We start from the raw sequence: 25,698 nt of genomic DNA, 5'->3' as shown, positions 1-25,698 counted from the left end.
AGGCCCCTCCCGACCCCCCCCGGCCCCCCGTACTGGGCGTTGAGCACCAGCCGGTCCCACTGCCCCTTGACGTCGTCGTCGGGCGGCTGCTCGGTGATGTAGAGCCCCGAGAACTCCAGGCGCCGTGCCACCTCCTTCTCCCGCTTGAAGATCACCAGCGGGATCTGGGGACAGCGGCGGGCGTGGGGCCGGGGCGGGGGGCACGGGGGGACGTGGGGCCGGGGGGGGGGGGCTGGGGGGGACATGGGGTCAGGGGGGACACGGGGGGACGGGGGGGGGCTGGGGGGGACAAGGGGTCAGGGGGGCTGGGGGGGACAAGGGGTCGGGGGGGACACGGGGGGATGGGGGGTCAGGGGGGCTGGGGGGGACAAGGGGTCAGGGGGGACACGGGGGGACGGGGGGGCTGGGGGGGACATGGGGTCAGGGGGGACACGGGGGGATGGGGGGATGGGGGGGCTGGGGGGGACAAGGGGTCGGGGGGGGACACGGGGGGATGGGGGGTCAGGGGGGCTGGGGGGGACAAGGGGTCAGGGGGGACACGGGGGGACGGGGGGATGGGGGGGACAAGGGGTCGGGGGGGGACACGGGGGGATGGGGGGTCAGGGGGGCTGGGGGGGACAAGGGGTCAGGGGGGACACGGGGGGACGGGGGGGCTGGGGGGGACATGGGGTCAGGGGGGACACGGGGGGACGGGGGGATGGGGGGGCTGGGGGGGACAAGGGGTCAGGGGGGACGGGGGGATGGGGGGGCTGGGGGGGACAAGGGGTCAGGGGGGACACGGGGGGGCGGGGGGTCAGGGGGGCTGGGGGGGACAAGGGGTCAGGGGGGACACGGGGGGACGGGGGGATGGGGGGGCTGGGGGGGACAAGGGGTCAGGGGGGACGGGGGGATGGGGGGGCTGGGGGGGACAAGGGGTCAGGGGGGACACGGGGGGGCGGGGGGTCAGGGGGGCTGGGGGGGACAAGGGGTCAGGGGGGACACAGGGGGACGGGGGGGCTGGGGGGGACATGGGGTCAGGGGGGACACGGGGGGATGGGGGGTCAGGGGGGCTGGGGGGGACAAGGGGTCGGGGGGGACACGGGGGGACGGGGGGTCAGGGGGGCTGGGGGGGACAAGGGGTCGGGGGGACACAGAGGGGACATGGGGACAGGGTTGGGGGGGCTGGGGTGACGTGGGGTCAGGGGGCACGTGGGGACAGGGGGGACAAGGCATAGGTGTGGGCATGGCCAGGGGCAGGTAGACATGGTCATGGGGCGGGTGGGCGTGGCCATGGGGCAGGTGGGCGTGGCCATGGGCAGGTGGGCGTGGCCATGGGGCAGGTGGGCGTGGCCAGGGTCAGGCAGCTATTGCTGCTAAGGGGGGGGCACACCAGGTGCGGGCGTGGCCGAGGGGCGTGGCCGGGCGTGGCCGGGCGTGGCCGGGCGCACCTTGAGGCAGTTGTAGCCGATGATGCAGAGGAAGGCGACGAGCGTGTGGGCCAGGGCCAGGCCCTGCAGCGCCGGCTGCATGTAGCCCGTGCTCTCCTCCAGGAAGTAGTAGACCACGCTCTCCTCCCCGGCCCCCTCGGCCGCCTCGGCCACCGCCGCCAGCCCCGAGCCCTCCGGCTCCTCCTCCGCGCCCGGAGGGTGCTCCGACACCTGGGGGGGGCTCCGCTCAGCACCGCCCGGTACGCAGCACCCCCCGCTAAGGACCCCCCCCAGCACCCAGGGTGTCCCCACCCTGTGCCCGACCACCCCCCATGGGGACCCAGGGGTCTGGGGTCCCCTTGTCCCATACCCCCCCATGGGGACCCAGGGGTCTGGGGTCCCCTCCCCTGTCCCATACCCCCCCATGGGGACCCAGGGCTCTGGGGTCCCCCTGTCCCATGCCCCCCCATGGGGACCCAGGGGTCTGGGGTCCCCCTGTCCCATGCCCCACCATGGGGACCCAGGGGTCTGGGGTCCCCTTGTCCCATACCCCCCCATGGGGACCCAGGGGTCTGGGGTCCCCTCCCCTGTCCCATACCCCCCCATGGGGACCCAGGGGTCTGGGGTCCCCCTGTCCCATACCCCCCCATGGGGACCCAGGGGTCTGGGGTCCCCTCCCCTGTCCCATACCCCCCCATGGGGACCCAGGGGTCTGGGGTCCCCCTGTCCCATGCCCCACCATGGGGACCCAGGGGTCTGGGGTCCCCCTGTCCCATACCCCCCCATGGGGACCCAGGGGTCTGGGGTCCCCCTGTCCCATACCCCCCCATGGGGACCCAGGGGTCTGGGGTCCCCCTGTCCCATACCCCCCCATGGGGACCCAGGGGTCTGGGGTCCCCTCCCCTGTCCCATACCCCCCCATGGGGACCCAGGGGATGCAGGTGCCTCCATCCCATACCCCCCCATGGGGACCCAGGGGTCTGGGGTCCCCTCCCCTGTCCCATACCCCCCCATGGGGACCCAGGGGTCTGGGGTCCCCTCCCCTGTCCCATACCCCCCCATGGGGACCCAGGGGTCTGGGGTCCCCCTGTCCCATACCCCCCCATGGGGACCCAGGGGTCTGGGGTCCCCTCCCCTGTCCCATACCCCCCCATGGGGACCCAGGGGTCTGGGGTCCCCCTGTCCCATGCCCCACCATGGGGACCCAGGGGTCTGGGGTCCCCCTGTCCCATACCCCCCCATGGGGACCCAGGGGTCTGGGGTCCCCTCCCCTGTCCCATACCCCCCCATGGGGACCCAGGGGTCTGGGGTCCCCCTGTCCCATACCCCCCCATGGGGACCCAGGGGTCTGGGGTGCCCCCACCCCATCCCACCCCCCCCCCCATGGGGACCCAGGGGTCTGGGGTGCCCCCACCCCATCCCGCACCCCCCCAGGACCCAGACCTTGTAGAAGAGGAGGATGAAGTTGATGGCGAAGGCGAGGAAGAGCGCCAGGAACCGCAGGTTGTAGAAGTTCCTGGACAGGTAGTTCTGCGCCGGGCGGGGGGTGGGGGGGGGACACACGGCACACGCTCAGGGCTGGGGGGCCCAGCCCCAGGACCCCCCCTGAGCACCCACCCAGGGCCCATCCCCACTGCGGGGGGTGCCGGTGCCTGGCTCGCCCGCGAGGGGGGGTCCCCGTACCAGGAATTTGACCCTCTGGACCTCCAGCTCAGCCCAAAACTCAAAGGCTCCCTCGGCCGGCGGCTCCTTGCGCTCCCGGGGCACCGATTTCTTCCTCTTCTCGGGGGTCCCAGGCTCGGGCCCCCCCTCGGCCCCCTCCGCCCCGGCCTTCTCCCCGTTCTCTGTGCTGGAGAGAGGAGAGCGGCCTGGTTGGGCTCCTCCAGCAGGACCCTCCACCCTTCCCACGGCCCCCCCGCGGGGCCAGGCACCCCACAACGGAGCCATGGACCCGCCCCACCGCCCCAGGGGGGCCGTGCATCACCCAGGGGGCCATGCAACACCCAACGGGGCTGTGCAACACCCAGGGGGGCGTGCAACACCCAGGGGGGCCGTGCAACACCCAACGGGGCTGTGCAACACCCAGGGGGGCGTGCAACACCCAGGGGGGCCGTGCAACACCCAACGGGGCTGTGCAACACCCAGGGGGGCGTGCAACACCCAGCGGGGCCACGCAACACCCAGCGGGGCCGCGCAACACCCAACAGGGCCGCGCAACACCCAGCGGGGCCACGCAACACCCAGCGGGGCCACGCAACACCCAACGGGGCCATCTACCCACCCCACAGCCCCAGTTGGGCCATGCAACACCCAACGGGGCTGTGCAACACCCAACAGGGCCATGCAACACCCAACAGGGCCGCGCAACACCCAGCGGGGCCACGCAACACCCAGCGGGGCCACGCAACACCCAACGGGGCCATCTACCCACCCCACAGCCCCAGTGGGACCATGCAACACCCAACAGGGCCATGCAACACCCAACAGGGCCGCGCAACACCCAGCGGGGCCACGCAACACCCAGCGGGGCCACGCAACACCCAACGGGGCCATCTACCCACCCCACAGCCCCAGTTGGGCCATGCAACACCCAACAGGGCCATGCAACACCCAACAGGGCCATGCAACACCCAGCGGGGCCGCGCAACACCCAACAGGGCCGCGCAACACCCAGCGGGGCCATCTACCCGCCCCACCGCCCCAGGGGGGCCACGCACCCCGCAGCGGGGTCGCAGCCCCCCCCTTACTCGGCTTTCTCCGCCTCGCCCGCCGGCTCCTCCTCCTTCTGTGGCTCCTCCTCCACCAGCTCCTCCCCGTCCTCCTGTGGTGGGGGCCAGGATCAGGCCTGGGGGGCACCCCCAGCATCCTGCCCCCCCGGGACCCCCCGCTGTGCTGCCCCCCACAGGGACCCTTAGCATCCTTCTGCCCCCCCCAGGGACCTCCCCAGCATCCTACCCCCACAGGGGACCCCTGGGGTCCTCCCCCCATAGGGACCCCCAGCATCCCCTCCCCATAGGGACCCCCAACATCCCCTCCCCATAGGGGACCCCTGGGGTCCTCCCCCCATAGGGACCCCCAACATCCCCTCCCCATAGGGGACCCCTGGGGTCCTCCCCCCATAGGGACCCCCAACATCCCCTCCCCATAGGGGAGGACCCCCAGCATCCCCTCCCCATAGGGACCCCCAACATCCCCTCCCCACAGGGGACCCCCTGGGGTCCTCCCCCCCATAGGGACCCCCCAGCATCCCCTCCCCATAGGGACCCCCAGCATCCCCTCCCCATAGGGGACCCCCGGGGTCCTCCCGCCCCCCATAGGGACCCCCAGCATCCCCTCCCCATAGGGACCCCCAGCATCCTCCCCCCCATAGGGACCCCCAGCATCCCCTCCCATAGGGACCCCTGGGGTCCTCCCCCATAGGGACCCCCAGCATCCTCCCCCCCATAGGGACCCCCAACATCCCCTCCCCATAGGGACCCCTGGGGTCCTCCCCCCATAGGGACCCCCAACATCCCCTCCCCATAGGGACCCCTGGGGTCCTCCCCCCATAGGGACCCCCAACATCCCCTCCCCATAGGGGACCCCCTGGGGGTCCCTCCCCCCATAGGGACCCCCAGCATCCCCTCCCCATAGGGACCCCCAACATCCCCTCCCCATAGGACCCCCCCCTCCGCTGAGCCCCCCTCAGCCACCTACCCCGATCTTCCGCCGGAGGATGGGGGTGCCCTCGGGGGTGGGCGGACTCGGCGGCGGGGGGCTCCCCTATGTCCCCCAGCCCCCCGGGGGGCGTCGGGGGGCCGCCAGCCGATAGTGTCCGGGTTCCTTGCGCACCCCGAAAGCCACCACGGGCGCCTGCCACTCGCCTGCTCCTCCTCCTCCTCCTCCTCCTCCTCCTCGGGGGGGCTGTGGCAGGTGGGGGGACGGGCGGGGGGGCGGGGTCTTGGGGACCCCCCCTCCTCTCTCCCCCCGGCGCTGCCCCCAGCCTCGCCGCCCCCCACGGCGTCCTGAGTGGGGTCGGGCATGCTGGCCAGCAGCTCAGCCAGGCCAGGCGCTGCGCCCCCTCCACCAGCCCCCCCCCGAAAAGGGAGGTCCAGGCCAGGCGCCCCACGGCCCCCAGCACCCCCCAGCCCCACAGCAGCCCCCCCCAGCATCGCCCGGCCGCGTGGCCACCCCCGCCGCCCACGCCAGCTCCCGACCCGTCCGGCGTCGCAACCGTCGCAGCCGTCGCCGCCAAGTGTGGGGGGGACCCCAGCAAACGCCGCAACCCCCCGGCCCCCGCCAGCAGCTCCCCAAAAGCCGAGGCGGGGCTCGGCGGGCGGGTGGTGGGCCGGCGGGGTCGGGGGTTTCCTCTTCCTCTTCCAGCTCCTCATCCTCCCCTCCTTCCCGAGAGGGTTCCTCCTCGGAGAGGCGGGAAGCGATCTGCATCTCAAAGATGGTGTCCTCGCAGAAGTTGACGAAGAGCTCCATCTTCTCGGCCTCCCCGCCCTCGTTGACCACGTCGAAGATGAACTGACGCTTGGACTCCTTCACTTGGGGCATCTCCCACTGCGCCTTGTTGGCGGCGCTGATCTCGAAGTAGAGGCGCTCGATCCGTCGAGCCGCTCCCATGATCTCGATCCGCCCCAAAAAGGGACGGAAATACTCCAAGATGCTGGCCGCCTGCTCCAAGAAGGTCCGGAGACGTTGGTCATGGGGAACGTGCTCCGAGAGGTTGGTGAGGAGCACGGCTACATTGAAGCCGATGTCACGAGCGGGTTCTTGGAAGCGACCGGCGAAGGCTTCCACGTCGATCATCTCATTCTCGTCTGCCTCAGAGCAGGAGAGGAGGAACTGGATCTCGGCGGGCTCGTACTGCTTCTGGCTGTCCATCGCCTTCTGGAAGTCCTTCTTGGAGATGAGGACCGCGCGGGTCTGAGACGTAGTCGCGGAAGGCGTCCGAGCCCACAATGTCCCGCAGCTTCAGGAACATATCGAAGAACTTGAGGATCATGGTGACGTTGCTGGAGGACTCCACCAGCATATCCACCATCTGCCGGGCGATGGTCCCGTTCACCACGTTGCCTGTGGAAGGGGGGCAGTCCCGTCAGGTCTGGGGGGTGCTGCCGGGACAGCCCCGGTGCCTGGGGGACACGCTGGAGAGCACAGGGACAGCGCTGGTGACCAGGGGATGTCCCAGCTGGCCAAGGACAACACCTCAAGTGGCATGGGCCACCATGGTGGTGGGGAGCGCCCTCGAGAGCAAGGGGACACCCCGAAGGACAGGGGATGTCCCAGGCGGTCAAGGTGGCATGGGCCACCATGGTGGCGGGGAGCGCCCCTCGAGGGGCAAGGGTGACGGGGACCCCCCCGATGGCGCGGGGGACAGCCTGGATGGTGAGGAGACCTCATCCCGGGGGGCACCCCCAGCGATACGGGAACGCCGGGTGGCACCGGGACACCCCGGATGGCGGATGGGCTGTCCGAACCCCAGGTGGCACGGGTCGGCGAGGCCACCCCGGATGCCAGCGGGACCCTAGGTGACGCTGGGGCGGCCATGGCAGCAGATGGGTCCTGGACACCCCGGGGGGCACGGCGAGGGGACCCCACCTTCCAGCAGGGACAGCAGCATCACCACCATGTCCTTCTGCAGGTCCAGCAGCTCCTTCAGCAGCCTGATCTGGCTGGAGTCCTGGCAGGGGACGACACCACGGGGGGACGCCATGAGCCCTGGGGTGGCCTCCCCCGTGCCGTGCCCCCCACCGCGGCCCCCGCACCCCCTTACCTGGGGGCACGACCCGCTCCAGCACCGCTCCTCGCACCACAAGACGGGGGGGGGGGGGGTGGGGGGTGGCCCCCCCAGTTCGCACACAACCCAAGCGGGGGGGGGTCTTTGGGGGGCTCTGCCATGCCAGGGGAGGGGGTTAGCGAGGCCATGCAGCGCCGGGGGGGGGGGACGGCGGCGGGGAGGCTCGGCGGGTGCTTACGCCCATCCGCGGTCCCGGCGTTCGGCCCATCTGGCGGCAGCGGGGGCGGAAAGGTCCGTCAGAGCCAGCCCGGGGCGTCACGGGGTCCCCCCGGGGCACCGCGGGGTCCTCCCGGGGTGTCGTGGGGGTGTCAGCCCCCCCCCAAGCTGGGGGGGGGTCCTTAGGGTGCCCCAGGGCCAACAGGATGGGTGGGGGGCTGGGGGGGGGGCCGCTGATGCCACTGGGGACCCGGGCGTCCCTCAACCCTCCCCCACCCTGGGGACAGCGAGGAGGGGGGCAGCGGGTTAGTAGGGGGTGTGTGGGGCTCCCAGTGCTCCCAGTGCTCCCAGTGCCCCTCCCCGCGCCCACCTGGGCCAGCTTCTTCATCATGTGGGCGAAGACGTGGAGGAAGCCGATGACGGCGTCCCAGAGGCGGCTGTGGGCCAGGCTCTGCTGGTTCCCCGTGCAGGGGCCCCTGCGGGCAGCGGGCGCTGGCACTGCGGGTCCCAGGGGACCCCCCGAGACCCCCCGGGGACCCTCGGGGACAGTGGGAGCCCCGGGGAGTCCTGGGACCCCCAGGGACCTGGGACCCCCAGGGGACATCAAGGATGCTGGGGCTCCTGGGGACCCCGGGGACATCAGGACCCCTTAGACACGGGGGTCTCCTCCCAGGGACTTCAGAACTTCCCCAAGGGACCCCCAGGGACACCCCCAGGGTCCTTGGGGACCTCCTGGGGACATCGGGACCCCGGGACACCCCCAGGGTCCTTGGGGACATCACAGGGATATCAGGACCCCCAGGGACACCCCCAGGGTCCTTGGGGACCTCCCGGGGATATTGGGACAGGTCCTTGGGGACCTCCTGGGGACATCAGGACCCTTGGGACCCCCCCAGGGTCCTTGGGGACCTCCGGGGGATATTGGGACCCCTGGGACACCGGGGTCCTTGGGGACCTCGCAGGGACATGGGGACCCCAGGATCGCCAGGACACCAGGACTCCTGGGGACCCCAGGGACATTGTGGGGGGCTGCAGGGTCCCTCCCACCTGGCTGTGCTTGGCGAGGGGTGGGGGGGGCTCGGGGGGGGCTCACCTGGATGTACTCGGTGAGGCTGTTGAAGACCTGCTTGGCCACGGCCATGGCCGCCACGGCCATGGCCTTGGAGAAGTTGCGCTTCCCCTGCTCGTCGATCACGTCCTTCCCCGAGTAGTACCAGTAGAAGTCGCTGATGGACTCCTGCCACCGGATGGGCACTGTCAGCGGCAGGGGGGCGGGGACACGGGGACCACCGGCACGGGGACGGGGACGTGGGGGCCACCAGCAGCACAGGGACAGGGATGCGGGGACCACCGGCAGCACAGGGACATGGGGACGGGGACGTGGGGGACCATCAGCACAGGGACGGGGATGTGGGGGCCACCAACACAGGGACATGGGGACAGGGACACGGGGACCACCGGCAGCACAGGGACATGGGGACGTGGGGGCCACCAGCAGCACAGGGACATGGAGGTGGGGACGTGGGGACCACCAGCACAGGGACGGGGACGTGGGGACCACCAGCAGCACAGAGACACGGGGACGTGGGGACCACCAGCAGCACAGGGACGGGGACGCGGGGACCACCAGCAGCACAGGGACACGGGGACGTGGGGACCACCAGCAGCACAGGGACACGGGGATGGGGACGTGGGGACCACCAGCAGCACAGGGACATGGGGACGTGGGGACCACCAGCAGCACAGGGACACGGGGATGGGGATGCAGGGACCACCAGCAGCACAGGGACACGGGGACGTGGGGACCACCAGCAGCACAGGGACACGGGGATGGGGACGCGGGGACCACCAGCAGCACAGGGACACGGGGATGGGGATGCAGGGACCACCAGCAGCACAGGGACGGGGACGCGGGGACCACCAGCAGCACAGGGACACGGGGATGGGGACGTGGGGGCCACCAGCAGCACAGGGACGTGGGGACCACCAGCAGCACAGGGGACATGGGGATGTGGGGACCACCAGCAGCACAGGGACACGGGGATGGGGACGCGGGGACCACCAGCAGCACAGGGACACGGGGATGGTCGGGGACCTGGGGCGGTACGTGGGACAGAGCAGGGCAAGGGGATGTGGGTCGGGGATGTGGGTCAGGGATGGAGGTGAGGGATGTGGGTCAGGGATGTGGGTCAGGGAAGGCGGGTCGGGGCTGGGGCAGAGCCGCGGGGTGTGGGGCAGGGACTGGGGAGGGGTCCGGGCCGGAGGGCGCAGCGTGGGGGTGCAGTTGGGGTGCAGCTGGGGCGCAGTTGGGGCAGGGGGCCGTGGGGCGCAGCGTGGGGCGGGGGGCCGTGGGGCGGGGGGCCGTGGGGCGGGGGGCCGGGCACCTGCAGGCGCAGCAGGTAGTCCACGGTGCAGATGATGATGTTGATGGTGGTCGTGTTCCCCGTCTGGGTGCGCAGATAGTTCTGGAAATCTGGGCGGGGGGGAGCGGGGTGAGACCTGCCCCACGGCCGCCCCACACCTGCCCCATAGCCCCCACGGCTGTCCCCCAGCTCCGCCTCCCGCCCCTTCCCGCCCCAGAGCCCCCCGCTCACCGTTGTTGTGCCCCTCGCACAGCAGCTGGAGCAGCCGGAACAGATCCTGCGTGAACTCGTCGTCCGACATCACCTTCTCCCCTGCGGCACCGGGACGGGGTCACGCAGCGACAGGGCCGGGGCGCGGGGGGCGCGGGGACACCCCGGGGGGGCAGGGGGACACCCCGGGGGGGCAGGGGGACACCCTGGAGGGGCAGGGGGACACCCCGGGGGGGCAGGGGGACACCCTGGAGGGGCAGGGGACACCCCAGGGGGCAGGGGGACACCCCGGGGGGGCAGGGGACACCCCAGGGGGGCAGGAGGACACCCTGGAGGGGCAGGGGGACATGCTGGGGGGGCACGGGGACACGCCGGGGGGGCAGGGGGACATGCTGGGGGGGCAGGGGGACATGCTGGGGGGGCACGGGGACACGCCGGGGGGGCACGGGGACACCCCAGGGGGGCAGGGGGACATGCTGGGGGGGCACGGGGACACGCCGGGGGGGCAGGGGGACATGCTGGGGGGGCACGGGGACACGCCGGGGGGGCAGGGGACACCCCAGGGGGGCAGGGGGACATGCTGGGGGGGCACGGGGACACGCCGGGGGGGCAGGGGACACCCCAGGGGGGCAGGGGGACATGCTGGGGGGGCAGGGGGACACCCCGGGGGGGCAGGGGGACATGCTGGGGGGGCAGGGGGACACCCCGGGGGGGCAGGGGGACATGCTGGGGGGGCAGGGGGACACCCCGGGGGGGCAGGGGGTGGCACGGGGAGGGGGCAGCCAGCGGGGCCGGGGGGAGCGGGGGGCGGCAGCTGCGGGGACAAGCGGGGACACGCCGTGGGTCCCCATCCCGCTCTGGGGACGGGGCACGGGGACGCCATGCCTGTGACACCCGCCGCCAGCACCCCCAGCCCGGAGACCCTGCGCTAACACCCTATAGACCCTGCGGTAACACCCTATAGACCCTACGGTAACACCCTATAGACCCTGCGATAACACCCTATAGACCCTACGGTAACACCCTATAGACCCTACGGTAACACCCTATAGACCCTACGATAACACCCTATAGACCCTACGGTAACACCCTATAGACCCTGCGATAACACCCTATAGACCCTACGGTAACACCCTATAGACCCTGCGGTAACACCCTATAGACCCTACGATAACACCCTATAGACCCTACGATAACACCCTATAGACCCTGCGATAACACCCTATAGACCCTACGGTAACACCCTATAGACCCTGCGATAACACCCTATAGACCCTACGGTAACACCCTATAGACCCTGCGATAACACCCTATAGACCCTGCGATAACACCCTATAGACCCTACGGTAACACCCTATAGACCCTGCGATAACACCCTATAGACCCTACGGTAACACCCTATAGACCCTGCGATAACACCCTATAGACCCTGCGATAACACCCTATAGACCCTACGGTAACACCCTATAGACCCTGCGATAACACCCTATAGACCCTACGGTAACACCCTATAGACCCTACGATAACACCCTATAGACCCTACGATAACACCCTATAGACCCTGCGATAACACTATAGACCCTACGATAACACCCTATAGACCCTGCGATAACACCCTATAGACCCTACGATAACACCCTATAGACCCTGCGATAACACCCCTGGTCCTATAGACCCTACAATAACACCCTACAGACCCTGCAATAACACCCTATAGACCCTACGGTAACACCCTATAGACCCTGCGATAACACCCTATAGACCCTGCGATAACACCCTATAGACCCTACGATAACACCCTATAGACCCTGCGATAACACCCCTGGTCCTATAGACCCTACAATAACACCCTACAGACCCTGCAATAACACCCTATAGACCCTACGGTAACACCCTATAGACCCTACGATAACACCCTATAGACCCTACGATAACAACCCTGGTCCTACAGACCCTACAATAACACCCTACAGACCCTGCAATAACACCCTATAGACCCTGCAATAACACCCCTGGTCCTATAGACCCTACACAAACACCCTATAGACCCTACAATAACACCCTATAGACCCTACGATAACACCCCTGGTCCTATAGACCCTACACAAACACCCTATAGACCCCACAATAACCCCCCAGTCCTATAGCCCCTACAATAACACCGTATGGACCCCATGATGCCCCCCAGCCCTACAGACCCTACAATAACACCCTATGGACCCCACGATGCCCCCCTGCCCCTCTAGACCCTACAATAACACCCTACAGACCATACAATAACACCCTATGGACCCCACGATGCCCCCCGCCCCTATAGACCCTACAATAACACCCTACAGACCATACAATAACACCCTATGGACCCCACGATGCCCCCCAGCCCTACAGACCCTACAATAACACCCTACAGACCCTACAATAACACCCTACGGACCCCACGATGCCCCCCTGCCCCTATAGACCCTACAATAACACCCTATGGACCCCACGATGCCCCCCACCCCTATAGACCCTACAATAACACCCTACAGACCCTACAATAACACCCTATGGACCCCACGATGCCCCCCTACCCCTATAGACCCTACAATAACACCCTATGGACCCCACGATGCCCCCCACCCCTATAGACCCTACAATAACACCCTATGGACCCCACGATGCCCCCCACCCCTATAGACCCTACAATAACACCCTACAGACCCTACAATAACACCCTATGGACCCCACGATGCCCCCCTACCCCTATAGACCCTACAATAACACCCTATGGACCCCACGATGCCCCCCACCCCTATAGACCCTACAATAACACCCTACGGACCCCATGATGCCCCCCACCCCTATAGACCCTACAATAACACCCTACAGACCCTACAATAACACCCTATGGACCCCACGATGCCCCCCTACCCCTATAGACCCTACAATAACACCCTATGGACCCCACGATGCCCCCCACCCCTATAGACCCTACAATAACACCCTACGGACCCCATGATGCCCCCCACCCCTATAGACCCTACAATAACACCCTACAGACCCTACAATAACACCCTATGGACCCCACGATGCCCCCCTACCCCTATAGACCCTACAATAACACCCTATGGACCCCACGATGCCCCCCACCCCTATAGACCCTACAATAACACCCTACGGACCCCATGATGCCCCCCACCCCTATAGACCCTACAATAACACCCTACAGACCCTACAATAACACCCTATGGACCCCACGATGCCCCCCTACCCCTATAGACCCTACAATAACACCCTATGGACCCCACGATGCCCCCCACCCCTATAGACCCTACAATAACACCCTACGGACCCCATGATGCCCCCCTGCCCCTATAGACCCTACAATAACACCCTACAGACCCTACAATAACACCCTATGGACCCCACGATGCCCCCCCGCCCCTACAGACCCTACAGTAACACCCTACAGACCCTACAATAACACCCTATGGACCCCACGATGCCCCCCTACCCCTATAGACCCTACAATAACACCCTATGGACCCCACGATGCCCCCCCACCCCTATAGACCCTACAATAACACCCTACGGACCCCATGATGCCCCCCTGCCCCTATAGACCCTACAATAACACCCTACAGACCCTACAATAACACCCTATGGACCCCACGATGCCCCCCTACCCCTATAGACCCTACAATAACACCCTATGGACCCCACGATGCCCCCCACCCCTATAGACCCTACAATAACACCCTACGGACCCCATGATGCCCCCCACCCCTATAGACCCTACAATAACACCCTACAGACCCTACAATAACACCCTATGGACCCCACGATGCCCCCCTACCCCTATAGACCCTACAATAACACCCTATGGACCCCACGATGCCCCCCACCCCTATAGACCCTACAATAACACCCTACGGACCCCATGATGCCCCCCTGCCCCTATAGACCCTACAATAACACCCTACAGACCCTACAATAACACCCTATGGACCCCACGATGCCCCCCCGCCCCTACAGACCCTACAGTAACACCCTACAGACCCTACAATAACACCCTATGGACCCCACGATGCCCCCCGCCCCTACAGACCCTACAGTAACACCCCACGCACCCCACGACGCCCCCCGCCCCTACAACGCGCATTTACCGTTCTCACGGCTGATGACTGCCGCCGGGAGCCGGGACGGGAGAGAAGGGGAGAGAGCAGGTGAGCGGGGGCGGGGGGCATGGGGGGGCATGGGGGGGGGCATGGGGGGGCATTGGGGGGGGTATTAGGGGTGGGGGGCATTGGGGGAGCATTAGGGGTGGGGGGCATTAGGGGGTGGGGGGCATTAGGGGGAGGAGGCCATTAGGGGTTTGGGGGGGCATTAGGGGTTTGGGGGGGCATTAGGGGTGGGGGGGCATTAGGGGTGGGGGGCATTAGGGGTTTTGGGGGGGGCATTAGGGGTGGGGGGCATTAGGGGTTTGGGGGGGCATTAGGGGTGGGGGGCATTAGGGGTTTTGGGGGGGCATTAGGGGTTTGGGGGGGCATTAGGGGGTGGGGGGCATTAGGGGGTGGGGGGCATTAGGGGTTTGGGGGGGCATTGGGGGTTTTGGGGGGGCATTAGGGGTGGGGGGCATTAGGGGGTGGGGGGCATTAGGGGTTTGGGGGGCATTAGGGGTGGGGGGCATTAGGGGGCGGGGGGCATTAGGGGTTTGGGGGGGCACTAGGGGTTTGGGGGGGCATTAGGGGTGGGGGGCATTAGGGGGCGGGGGGCATTAGGGGTTTGGGGGGCATTAGGGGTGGGGGGCATTAGGGGTTTTGGGGGGGCATTAGGGGGTGGGGGGCATTAGGGGTTTGGGGGGGCATTAGGGGTGGGGGGCATTAGGGGTTTGGGGGGGCATTAGGGGTTTTGGGGGGGCATTAGGGGTTTGGGGGGGCATTAGGGGTTTGGGGGGGCATTAGGGGTTTTGGGGGGGCATTAGGGGTTTGGGGGGGCATTAGGGGCTCAGAGCCACATTAATAGCTGGGCCTCGGGGGGAGCAGCGCAGCGGGACGGGGGGCACAGGATGGGGACCCCCCCCCAGTCACGGCCCCCCGCCCCCCCCGGGGACAGCAGCAGTCGGGGGGGTCCCGGGGGCGCGCGGGCAGGGCCCCCCACTCACTCGTCCCCTCCTCCGTCACCATGCCCAGCCCCTCCGCCTTGTTCTGCCGCTCGAAGGCGTTGAGGTCCAGGACGCTGCGGGGACACGGGGGCGTCAAGACGGGGACCCCCAAAACCCTTCCGGGACCCCCCCCGGCTGGACCCGGTCCCTCCCTGGGGGTCCTGAAGCTCCTGGGGACCCCCCTCCCATGGGGGACACCCCAACGCCCATGGGGGGACCCTGACACCCAAGGGAGGACCCCCATGTCTGTAGGGGGTCCCTGATGCCTGCGGGGGGACCCCAATACCCGCGGGGGGACCCCGATACCCACGGGGGAACCCCAATACCCACAGGGGGACCCCAATACCCATGGGGGGACCCCGATACACACAGGGGAACCCCAATACCCACAGGAGGACCCCAATACCCGTGGGGGGACCCCGATACCCACGGGGGAACCCAAATACCCACTGGGGGACCCCGATACCCACGGGGGACCCCAATACCCACGGGGGGACCCCGATACACGCGGGGGAACCCCAATACCCACAGGGGGACCCCGATGCCCACGGGGGGACCCCGATGCCTATGGGGGAACTCCAATACCCACGGGGAACCCCAATACCTGCGGGGGGACCCCGATACCCACAGGGGACACTAATACCCACGGGGGGACCCCAATACCCACAGGGAACCCCAATACCCACGGGGGGACCCCGATACACACGGGGGAACCCCAATACCCACAGGGGGACCCCAATACCCACAGGGGGACCCTGATGCCCACGGGGGAACCCAAATACCCACTGGGGGACCCCGATACCCACGGGGGGACCCCGATACACACGGGGGAACCCCAATACCCACAGAGGGACCCCGATGCCCACGGGGGGACCCCGATGCCTATGGGGGAACTCCAATACCCACGGGGAACCCCAATACCTGCGGGGGGACCCCGATACCCACAGGGGACACTAATACCCACGGGGGGGACCCCAATACCCACAGGGAACCCCAATACCCACGGGGGGGCCCCAATGCCCACGGGGAACCCAAATACCCATGGGGGACCCCAATACCCACGGGGGGACCCCGATGCCTATGGGGGAACTCCAATACCCACGGGGAACCCCAATACCCATGGGGGGGCCCCAATACCCACGGGGAACCCCAATACCCGCGGGGGACACTGATACCCATGGGGGACCCCAATACCCACGGGGGGACCCCGACACCCGCGTGTCACCTGCAGGTCTGCATCAGGGCCTGGACGCTCTGGAAGAACCCGACCTCCCGCTTCTCCTTCAGGTAATCCAGCATTTTCTGGGGGGACACGCATGGACAGACGGACACGGCCACCGGCACGGGGACACGGACACGGGCACCAGCACAGGGACACGCATGGACAGACGGACACGGCCACCGGCACGGGGACACGGGGACAGCCACCAGCACGGGGACACGCATGGACAGACGGACACGGCCACCGGCACGGGGACACGGGGACAGCCACCAGCACAGGGACACGCATGGACAGACGGACACGGCCACCGGCACGGGGACACATGGACACGAGGACACGGACACGGCCACCGGCACGGGGACACGCATGGACAGACGGACACGGCCACCGGCATGGGGACACATGGACACGAGGACACGGACACGGCCACCGGCACGGGGACACGCATGGACAGACGGACACGGCCACTGGCATGGGGACACGGGGACAGCCACTGGCACGGGGACACGCATGGACAGACGGACACGGCCACCGGCACGGGGACACGGGGACAGCCACCGGCATGGGGACACGCATGGACAGACGGACACGGCCACTGGCACGGGGACACGCATGGACAGACGGACACGGCCACCGGCATGGGGACACATGGACACGAGGACACGGACACGGCCACCGGCACGGGGACATGCATGGACAGACGGACACGGCCATGGGCGCGGGGACGCGGGGACACGGGGACAGCCACCGGCATGAGGACACACATGGACAGACGGACACAGCCACCGACACGGGGACACGGCCACGGCCACCGGCACGGGGACACGGATGTGCCCATGGGGGCTTGCTCGTGCATGGACGTGTGGATGGAAGCACATGTGGGTGTGCACACACGGACATATGGACCCGTGGGCGGACACACGGACACGTGCGCGGACATACAGACCCGTGGGCACGTCCGCAGACACACAGACATGTGTGTGGACACACAGACACGTGTGCGCACATGTGACAGGCATGCCAGGATGGGCAACCCCGTGCATGCTCCCATGGCAATGACGCAGCTCCGTGCGTGGACACGGGGACACACGGACACGGGGACACATGGACATGGGGACACGCAGACACGCGGACATGGGGACACACGGACACGGGAACACGGGGATACAGGGACACACAGACACAGGGACATGGGGACACACGGACACGGGGACACGAGGACACGGGGACACGAGGACACGGGGACACATGGACATGGGGACACATGGACATGGGGACACGCAGACACGCGGACATGGGGACACACGGACATGGGAACACGGGGATACAGGGACACACAGACACAGGGACATGGGGACACACGGACACGGGGACACGAGGACACGGGGACATGGGGACACACGGACAGGGGGACACATGGACACACGGACACGGGGACACACGGACGGGGACACACGGACAGGGGGACACACGGACAGGGGGACATGAGGACACGGGGATACGGGGACATGCAGACACGGGGACATGGGGACACGGACATGGGGACACGGGGACACACGGACACACGGACAGGGGGACACACGGACTTGGGGACACACGGACACGGGGACATGAGGACACGGGGATACGGGGACATGCAGACACGGGGACATGGGGACACGGACATGGGGACACAGAGACACGGGGACACACGGACACACGGACAGGGGGACACACGGACATGGGGACACACGGACACGGGGACACACGGAGACACGGGGACACAGGGACACGGGGACACACGGACACGGGGACACACGGAGACACGGGGACACAGGGACACGGGGACACACGGACACACGGACACGGGGACACACGGACACGGGGACACACGGACGCCGCCCTACCTGCTGCACGTCAGCGTTGCCCCCGTTGAGGATGGAGATGCCCAGCTTGAGGGTGGAGGACACCATGTCGCCCCGCTCCCCTGCAACGCCGCGCACCGTCACCACGGCCCCGCGCCGGGGGGTCTCGTGAGGACCCCCCCCGCCAGGGGGTCTCAGGAGGAACCCCCCACGCCAGGGGGTCTCAGGAGGAACCCCCCGTGCCAGGGGTCTCACAAGGAACCCCCCCGTGCCAGGGGGTCTCAGGAGGAACCCCCCGCCAGGGGGTCTCGTGAGGACCCCACTGCGCCAGGGGGTCTCAGGAGGACCCTCCCCATGCCGGGGGTCTCACAAGGAACCCCCCCGTGCCAGGGGGTCTCAGGAGGACCCCCCCCGCCAGGGGGTCTCAGGAGGAACCCCCGCGCCAGGGGGTCTCAGGAGGACCCCCCCGTGCCAGGGGGTCTCACAAGAAACCCCCCCGTGCCAGGGGGTCTCAGGAGGACCCCCCCACACTAGGGGGTCTCACAAGGAACCCTCCCATGCCAGGGGGTCACGCGAGGAACCCCCCCATGCCAGGGGGTCTCACAAGGAACCCTCCCATGCCAGGGGGTCACGCGAGGAACCCCCCCATGCCAGGGGGTCTCACAAGGAACCCCCCCATGCCAGGGGGTCTCACGAGGAGCCCCCCCGTGCCGGGGGTGCGGGCGGGGGTCTCACCCTTGCAGGCGCTGATCATCTGCAGCACCATCTCGGCCGCGCCCCGCGTGTGCAGCCGGGCTTGCTGGTACAGCAGCTTCTGCTTCTCCATCTCCTTCTCCTGGGGGGCCAGGGTGGGGGGTCAGGGGGGGTGGGGGGTCACGGGGGGCAGGGGGGCGCAGGGTGCCCCCGCACCCACCTCGAATGAGTCCTCTGCTTCCTCTTCCTCCTTCTCTTCCTCCTTCTCCTCCTCTTGCCCTTCCTCGATGTGGCAGCTCTGCGGGGGGCAAGCCCAGTTGAGCCCCCCACCACCATCCCAGGGGTCCCCCACAATCCGTGGGGACCCCCAACCCCTGCAGCCCCCCCCCCCCGCCCCAAGCAGGGACAGGAGCCCGCGGGGCTGGGCGGTCTGGGGGGGCGCAGGGGAGGTGGGGGGCACACGGGGGCACAGGACCCACCTTGGCCATGATGCCAGCGTACGCCATGTACAAATGATCCTTCTCCAACTTGCTGCGGGACGGGGGGCACGGCTCCAAGGGGTGCACCGGGACCCCCCATGGGGGGACACAGGGGTGCGGGCACCCCCCCCCCACCCTGGGGGGACCCAGGGGTCCGGGCACCCCCCCCCTCACCCTGGGGGGACCCAGGGGTCCGGGCACCCCCCCCCACCACCCTGGGGGGACCCAGGGGTCTGGGCACCCCCCCCTCACCCTGGGGGGACCCAGGGGTCCGGGCACCGCCCCCCCCCCCCCACCACCCTGGGGGGACCCAGGGGTCCGGGCACCCCCCCCTCACCCTGGGGGGACCCAGGGGTCCGGGCACCCCCCACCAACACCCCAGGGTGACCCAGGGGTCCGGGCACCCCCCCCTCACCCTGGGGGGACACAGGGGTCCGGGCACCCCCCACCACCACCCTGGGGGGACCCAGGGGTCCGGGCACCCCCACCACCACCCTGGGGGGACCCAGGGGTCCGGGCACCCCCCCCTCACCCTGGGGGGACCCAGGGGTCCGGGCACCGGCCCCCCCCCCACCACCCTGGGGGGACCCAGGGGTCCGGGCACCCCCCCCTCACCCTGGGGGGACCCAGGGGTCCAGGCACCCCCCACCAACACCCCAGGGGGACCCCGGGGTCCGGGCACCCCCCCCCCCTCACCCTGGGGGGATCCAGGGGTCCAGGCACCCCCCCCCCTCACCCCGGGGGAACCCAGGGGTCCGGGCACCCCCACCCCCACCTCTTTTCCGTCAGCGCCGTCCGGCTGAAGTGCAGGATGAGCTGGTGCAGGGGGTCCGGCTTCTTATCCCGCTCCTCTTCCTCCTCCTCCTCCTCCTCCCCTGACTTCTACCTCGGCCACCAGCACAGGGTTCAGATGGGGGGGGTCCCCAAGCCAGTGACCCCACCCCAGCCCAGCCAGGTCACAGAATCACGGAATCATGGAAGCGTTGAGGTTGGCAAAGACCCTTAAGATCCCCCAGCCCAACCGTCAACCCAACGCTCCCAAGGCCACCGCTCAACCCATTAAGGGCAAAAGAGCAATTCCATGCTTCCTGCCTTGGGGGATGGGTTATTTTTAATGAAACTAAAACCAGGAATCACTGAGGTTGGGAAGGATCTCCAAGATCGTCAGCCCAACGTCACCCCAACACCCCCATGCCCACCAAACCATGTCCTGAATCATGGAATCATGGAAGCGTTGAGGTTGGCAAAGACCCTTAAGACCACCCAGCCCAACCGTCAACCCAACGCTCCCAAGGCCACCGCTCAACCCATTAAGGGCCGGGCCGTAATTCCATGTTTCCTGCCTTGGGGGATGGGTTATTTATAATGAGACTAAAACCAGGAATCACTGAGGTTGGGAAGGATCTCCAAGATCATCAGCCCAACGTCACCCCAACACCCCCATGGCCACCAAACCATGTCCCCCAGTGCCACCTCTGCCCGGTTTTGAGCCCCCCCAGGGCTGGGGACCCCCCACCCCTCTGGGCAGCCCGTTCCAACGCTTGACCACTCTTTCCCTGAAGGAATTTCCCCCAATATCCAAGCTAACCCCCCCCCCCCCGAAGCAAGTTGAGGCCGTTTCCTCTCGCCCCATGGCTGGTTCCTTGGGAGCCCCCGCGGGGCCCGGCTCACCGAGAGGTCGTCGATCATGCGGTCCTCGAAGGGGTGCTCCTCGGGCACCAGCCAGGAGAGCTTGTACGCCTCCAGGAACATGTTACAGGCCCGGTGCCTGGGGGGCACGGCGGGGTGACGGGGGGCCCGCTCCCCGGGAGCCGGCGCGGGGGTCCACCCACCTACCCCCAGTTGCCCCCAGGGGCTCCCAAGGGGTTCCCAGTTGCCCCCCGGAGGGTTCTGGGTTGCCCTCGGGGTTCCCAGTTACCCCCAGTTGCCTCCAGTTGCCCCCAAAAGGATTCTGGGTTGCCCTCGGGGGTTCCCAGTTGCCCCCCGGAGGGTTCTGGGTTGCCCTCGGGGGTTCCCAGTTGCCCCCAGTTGCCCCCAGAAGGGTTCTGGGTTGCCCTCGGGGGTTCCCAGTTACCCCCAGTTGCCCCCAGAAGGGTTCTGGGTTGCCCTCGGGGGTTCCCAGTTGCCCCCAGTTGCCCCCCGGAGGGTTCTGGGTTGCCCTCGGGGGTTCCCAGTTACCCCCAGTTGCCCCCCGGAGGGTTCTGGGTTGCCCTCGGGGGTTCCCAGTTACCCCCAGTTGCCCCCAGAAGGGTTCTGGGTTGCCCTCGGGGGTTCCCAGTTACCCCCAGTTGCCCCCAGAAGGGTTCTGGGTTGCCCTCGAGGGTTCCCAGTTGCCCCCAGTTGCCCCCAGAAGGGTTCTGGGTTGCCCTCGGGGGTTCCCAGTTGCCCCCAGTTGCCCCCCGGAGGGTTCTGGGTTGCCCTCGGGGGTTCCCAGTTACCCCCAGTTGCCCCCAGAAGGGTTCTGGGTTGCCCTCGGGGGTTCCCAGTTACCCCCAGTTGCCCCCAGAAGGGTTCTGGGTTGCCCTCGGGGGTTCCCAGTTACCCCCAGTTGCCCCCCGGAGGGTTCTGGGTTGCCCTCGGGGTTCCCAGTTACCCCCAGTTGCCCCCCGGAGGGTTCTGGGTTGCCCTCGGGGGTTCCCAGTTACCCCCAGGAGCTCCCCAGTTGCCTCCACATGGCTCTGGGGCATTCCCAGTTGCCCCTAAGGGATCCCTGGTTGCCCCCAGGGGCTCCCCAGTGGTCCCAGTCACCCCCAGGGGGTCTCCAGGGGTTCAGAGCCCCTCCCTCGGCAGCTCCCAGTCCCTCCCAGTCCCTCCCAGTCCCCCCAGTGCCCACCTGGGCAGGTTGTAGAGGGGCGTCATGCGGAAGCAGGCGACCACGGCGCGGCGGCGCTGCTTGGACAGCAGCTTGTGCCACACGGCCTTCTTGGACTTGTAGGGGTGCTCCGTCTGGGGCGGGGGGTGTCACCTGGGCACGCCGGGACCCCCGGAGCACCCCAGGAACACCCTAGGGACCCCCAGAGCACCCCAGGAACATCCCAGGGAACCCCGGAGCACCCCAGGAACACCCTAGGGACCCCCCAGAGCCCCCCAGGAACATCCCAGGGACCCCCGGAGCACCCCAGGAACACCCTAGGGACCCCCCAGAGCCCCCCAGGAACATCCCAGGGAACCCCGGAGCACCCCAGGAACACCCTAGGGACCCCCCAGAGCCCCCCAGGAACATCCCAGGGACCCCCCCACACCACCAGAGCACACCAGGGACGCCCCGGAGCACCCCAGGAACACCCTAGGGACCCCCCAGAGCACCCCAGGAACATCCTAGGGACCCCCCCACACCACCAGAGCATCCCAGGGACCCCCCAGAGCACCCTAGGGACCCCCCCCACGCCCCCAGAGCATCCCAGGGACCCCCCATGGCACCCCTGGAGCACATCATGGCCCCTCCCCGAGACTCTTGAGAACCCCAGGGACCCCCCAGGGATTTCTAAAGTACCTTGGTACCCCTCAGAGCCCCCCAAGACCCCCAGGGCCCCAACCTGCTCAAGGCCATGGGGCACAGCCAATATCCCCTGCACCCCAGGGACACCCCAGACCACCCCTGGAGCATCTGGGGACCCCTGAGGACCTGCTGCTGGTAGAGCACGGCCAACACCTCCTGCACCCCAGGGACCCCCAGATTCCCTGGGACCCCCCCGGGACCCCTGACCTGCTCGAGGTGGTAGAGCACGGCCGACACCTCCTGCACCCTCCGGACAATCTTCTCGGGGCTGTCGGAGTCCTCGGCCTTGCCGGCCATCTCGCGGTACAGGGCCATCTGCCACCTCATGGAGGAGTTGTTCTCGCACTGGGAACACGGGGGGCATGGTGACCACAGGGACATGGTGGGGCACGTGGGGAGCACGGGGGTACAGGCACCGCGATGGCCATGGGGAGCACAAGGACCATGGGGGCCATGGGGGTACAGGCACCACGATGGCCATGGGGACATGGGGAGCACAAGGACCGTGGGGGTACAGGCACCACGATGGCCATGGGGACATGGGGAGCACAAGGACCGTGGGGGTACAGGCACGGCGATGGCCACGGGGACATGGGGAGCACAAGGACCGTGGGGGTACAGGCACCGCGATGGCCATGGGGACATGGGGAGCACAAGGACCGTGGGGGTACAGGCACCGCGATGGCCATGGGGACATGGGGACCACAAGGACCGTGGGGGTACAGGCACCGCGATGGCCATGGGGACATGGGGAGCACAAGGACCGTGGGGGTACAGGCACCACGATGGCCATGGGGACATGGGGAGCACAAGGACCGTGGGGGTACAGGCACCGTGATGACCATGAGGGCATGGGGAGCACAAGGACCGTGGGGGTACAGGCACCGCGATGGCCATGGGGACATGGGGAGCACAAGGACCGTGGGGGTACAGGCACCGCGATGGCCATGAGGGCATGGGGACCACAAGGACCGTGGGGGTACAGGCACCGCGATGGCCATGAGGGCATGGGGACCACAAGGACCACGGGGACCGTGGGGATAGAGGCACCACGATGGCCATGGGGACATGCTGGGGCACACGGAGTCCATGGGGACATGGCAGGGCACACAGGGACCATGAGGACACAGTGGGGACCATGAGCACCCCAGGGATAGAGGCACCGCGATGACCATGGGGACCTGAAGGACCACGGGGACCAGAAGGACCATGGGGACATGGTGGGGGACACGGTGGGGCACACGGGGACCGAGGGGATACAGGCACCACAAGGACACGGGGACCACGGGCACGTGGAGGGGACACGTTGGGGACAGGGCGGGGAAGGGCCACCTCACCTTGCCCTGCAGGTGCAGGTTGTTGTTGAGGAACTCCCGCACCTCCTCGTCCGTGTCCTTCTGCAGGGCGCAGGGAACACGACAGGGCCATGTCAGGGGCTGTCCCCAACGGCGGGGGCTGTCCCCAGCCCCACCGCCCCCCACCCACCAGCGCGTAGCGGCCCTTGGCCAGGCTGATGAGCTCCTGGTCGGTGGGCGAGCACATGTTGAGGCCGATGGGCAGCATCTTCTTCAGGGTGGCGACGATGAGGGAGGTGTGGATGGAGTACCGGTCCCCTCGGCGCTTCTTCTTCGTCCGCTCCTGCTCCGAGCCACCCCCCTGCAGGGACAGGGATGGGGACGTCAGGGCCACCACACCCAGCCAGGGGTATGGGGACATCAGGAGCAGGATCCCAATCACACAGGGATGGGGACATCAGCGGCAGGACGCCCGTGCCATAAGGACGGGGACATCGGTGTCCCCCACAAGGATGGGGACGGGGACATCAGCACCAGGACCCCTGTGTCATGGGGATGGGGACATCGGTGTGCCCCACAAGGATGGGGACACCAGCACCAGGACCCCTGTACCAGGGGGATGGGGACATCGGTGTCCCCCATAAGGATGGGGACACCAGCACCAGGACCCCCATGCCATGGGGATGGGGACATCGGTGTCCCCCACAAGGATGGGGACACCAGCACCAGGACCCCCATGCCATGGGGATGGGGACATCGGTGTCCCCCACAAGGATGGCGACATCAGCACCAGGACCCCTGTACCAGGGGGATGGGGACATCGGTGTCCCCCATAAGGATGGGGACACCAGCACCAGGACCCCCATGCCGTAAGGATGGGGACATCGGTGTCCCCCATAAGGATGGGGACACCAGCACCAGGACCCCCATGCCATTAAGGACGGGGACATCGGTGGCCCTCACAAGGATGGGGACACCAGCACCAGGACCCCCATGCCATGGGGATGGGGACATCGGTGTCCCCCATAAGGATGGGGACACCAGCACCAGGACCCCCATGCCATGGGGACACCTCAGGACCAGGACCCTGTGCCACCAGGATGGGGACATCGGTGTTGGGACCCCCATGCCACAGGGATGGCGACATCAGCACCAGGACCCCTGTACCAGGGGGGCTGGGGACATCAGGGGCTGGGGACATCAGGGCCAGGACCCCGGTGCCACGCAGCTCCAGAAGTCCCAGATGTGACCCTGTGGGGCAGGACCCCAGGATGCCCTTGGGGGTCCCAGCCATGGTGGTCCCAAGGGGCAGGATCCTGGAGTGGTCCTGGGGGTCCCCCACCATGGTGGTCCCACAGAGCAGGACCCTGGAGGGGTCCTGGGGGTCCCCCACCATGGTGGCCCCACAGAGGAGGACCCTGGAGGGGTGCTGGGGGTCCCCCACCATGGTGGTCCCACAGAGCAGGACCCTGGAGGGGTCCTGGGGGTCCCAGCCATGGTGGCCCCGAGGGGCAGGATCCTGGAGGGGTCCTGGGGGTCCCCCACCATGGTGGCCCCACAGAGGAGGACCCTGGAGGGGTCCTGGGGGTCCCCCACCATG

General features: G+C 68.1%; 1 protein-coding gene across 1 annotated transcript in view; it reads right to left on the bottom strand.

Annotated features, from left to right (window-relative positions):
• Positions 1-33: 33 nt before the first annotated feature.
• LOC142596815 (ryanodine receptor 1-like) overlaps positions 34-25,698 on the bottom strand; it is a gene marked incomplete at both ends in the record, with an annotated part of 44,070 nt that continues 18,405 nt past the window's right edge. The window contains 30 exon segments of the mRNA XM_075727305.1: positions 34-164; positions 1,428-1,637; positions 2,850-2,936; positions 3,090-3,255; positions 4,154-4,227; positions 5,103-5,279; positions 5,282-5,454; positions 5,457-5,604; positions 5,607-5,648; positions 5,650-5,721; positions 5,724-6,305; positions 6,307-6,467; positions 6,993-7,074; positions 7,718-7,823; positions 8,442-8,584; positions 9,732-9,820; positions 9,942-10,022; positions 14,069-14,086; positions 15,067-15,140; positions 16,292-16,368; positions 18,175-18,254; positions 18,868-18,967; positions 19,046-19,123; positions 19,305-19,356; positions 20,080-20,186; positions 20,976-21,072; positions 22,138-22,250; positions 23,011-23,148; positions 24,141-24,200; positions 24,289-24,459. Coding sequence (XP_075583420.1) covers positions 34-164; positions 1,428-1,637; positions 2,850-2,936; positions 3,090-3,255; positions 4,154-4,227; positions 5,103-5,279; positions 5,282-5,454; positions 5,457-5,604; positions 5,607-5,648; positions 5,650-5,721; positions 5,724-6,305; positions 6,307-6,467; positions 6,993-7,074; positions 7,718-7,823; positions 8,442-8,584; positions 9,732-9,820; positions 9,942-10,022; positions 14,069-14,086; positions 15,067-15,140; positions 16,292-16,368; positions 18,175-18,254; positions 18,868-18,967; positions 19,046-19,123; positions 19,305-19,356; positions 20,080-20,186; positions 20,976-21,072; positions 22,138-22,250; positions 23,011-23,148; positions 24,141-24,200; positions 24,289-24,459 — 3,689 coding nt within the window.

The sequence above is a fragment of the Pelecanus crispus genome, assembly GCF_030463565.1.
Source record: "Pelecanus crispus isolate bPelCri1 chromosome 30 unlocalized genomic scaffold, bPelCri1.pri SUPER_30_unloc_5, whole genome shotgun sequence".
NCBI classification, from domain to species: Eukaryota; Metazoa; Chordata; class Aves; order Pelecaniformes; family Pelecanidae; genus Pelecanus; species Pelecanus crispus.
The sequence above is the reverse complement of the archived record's forward strand: the minus strand, read 5'-3'. Positions and strand labels throughout refer to the sequence as shown.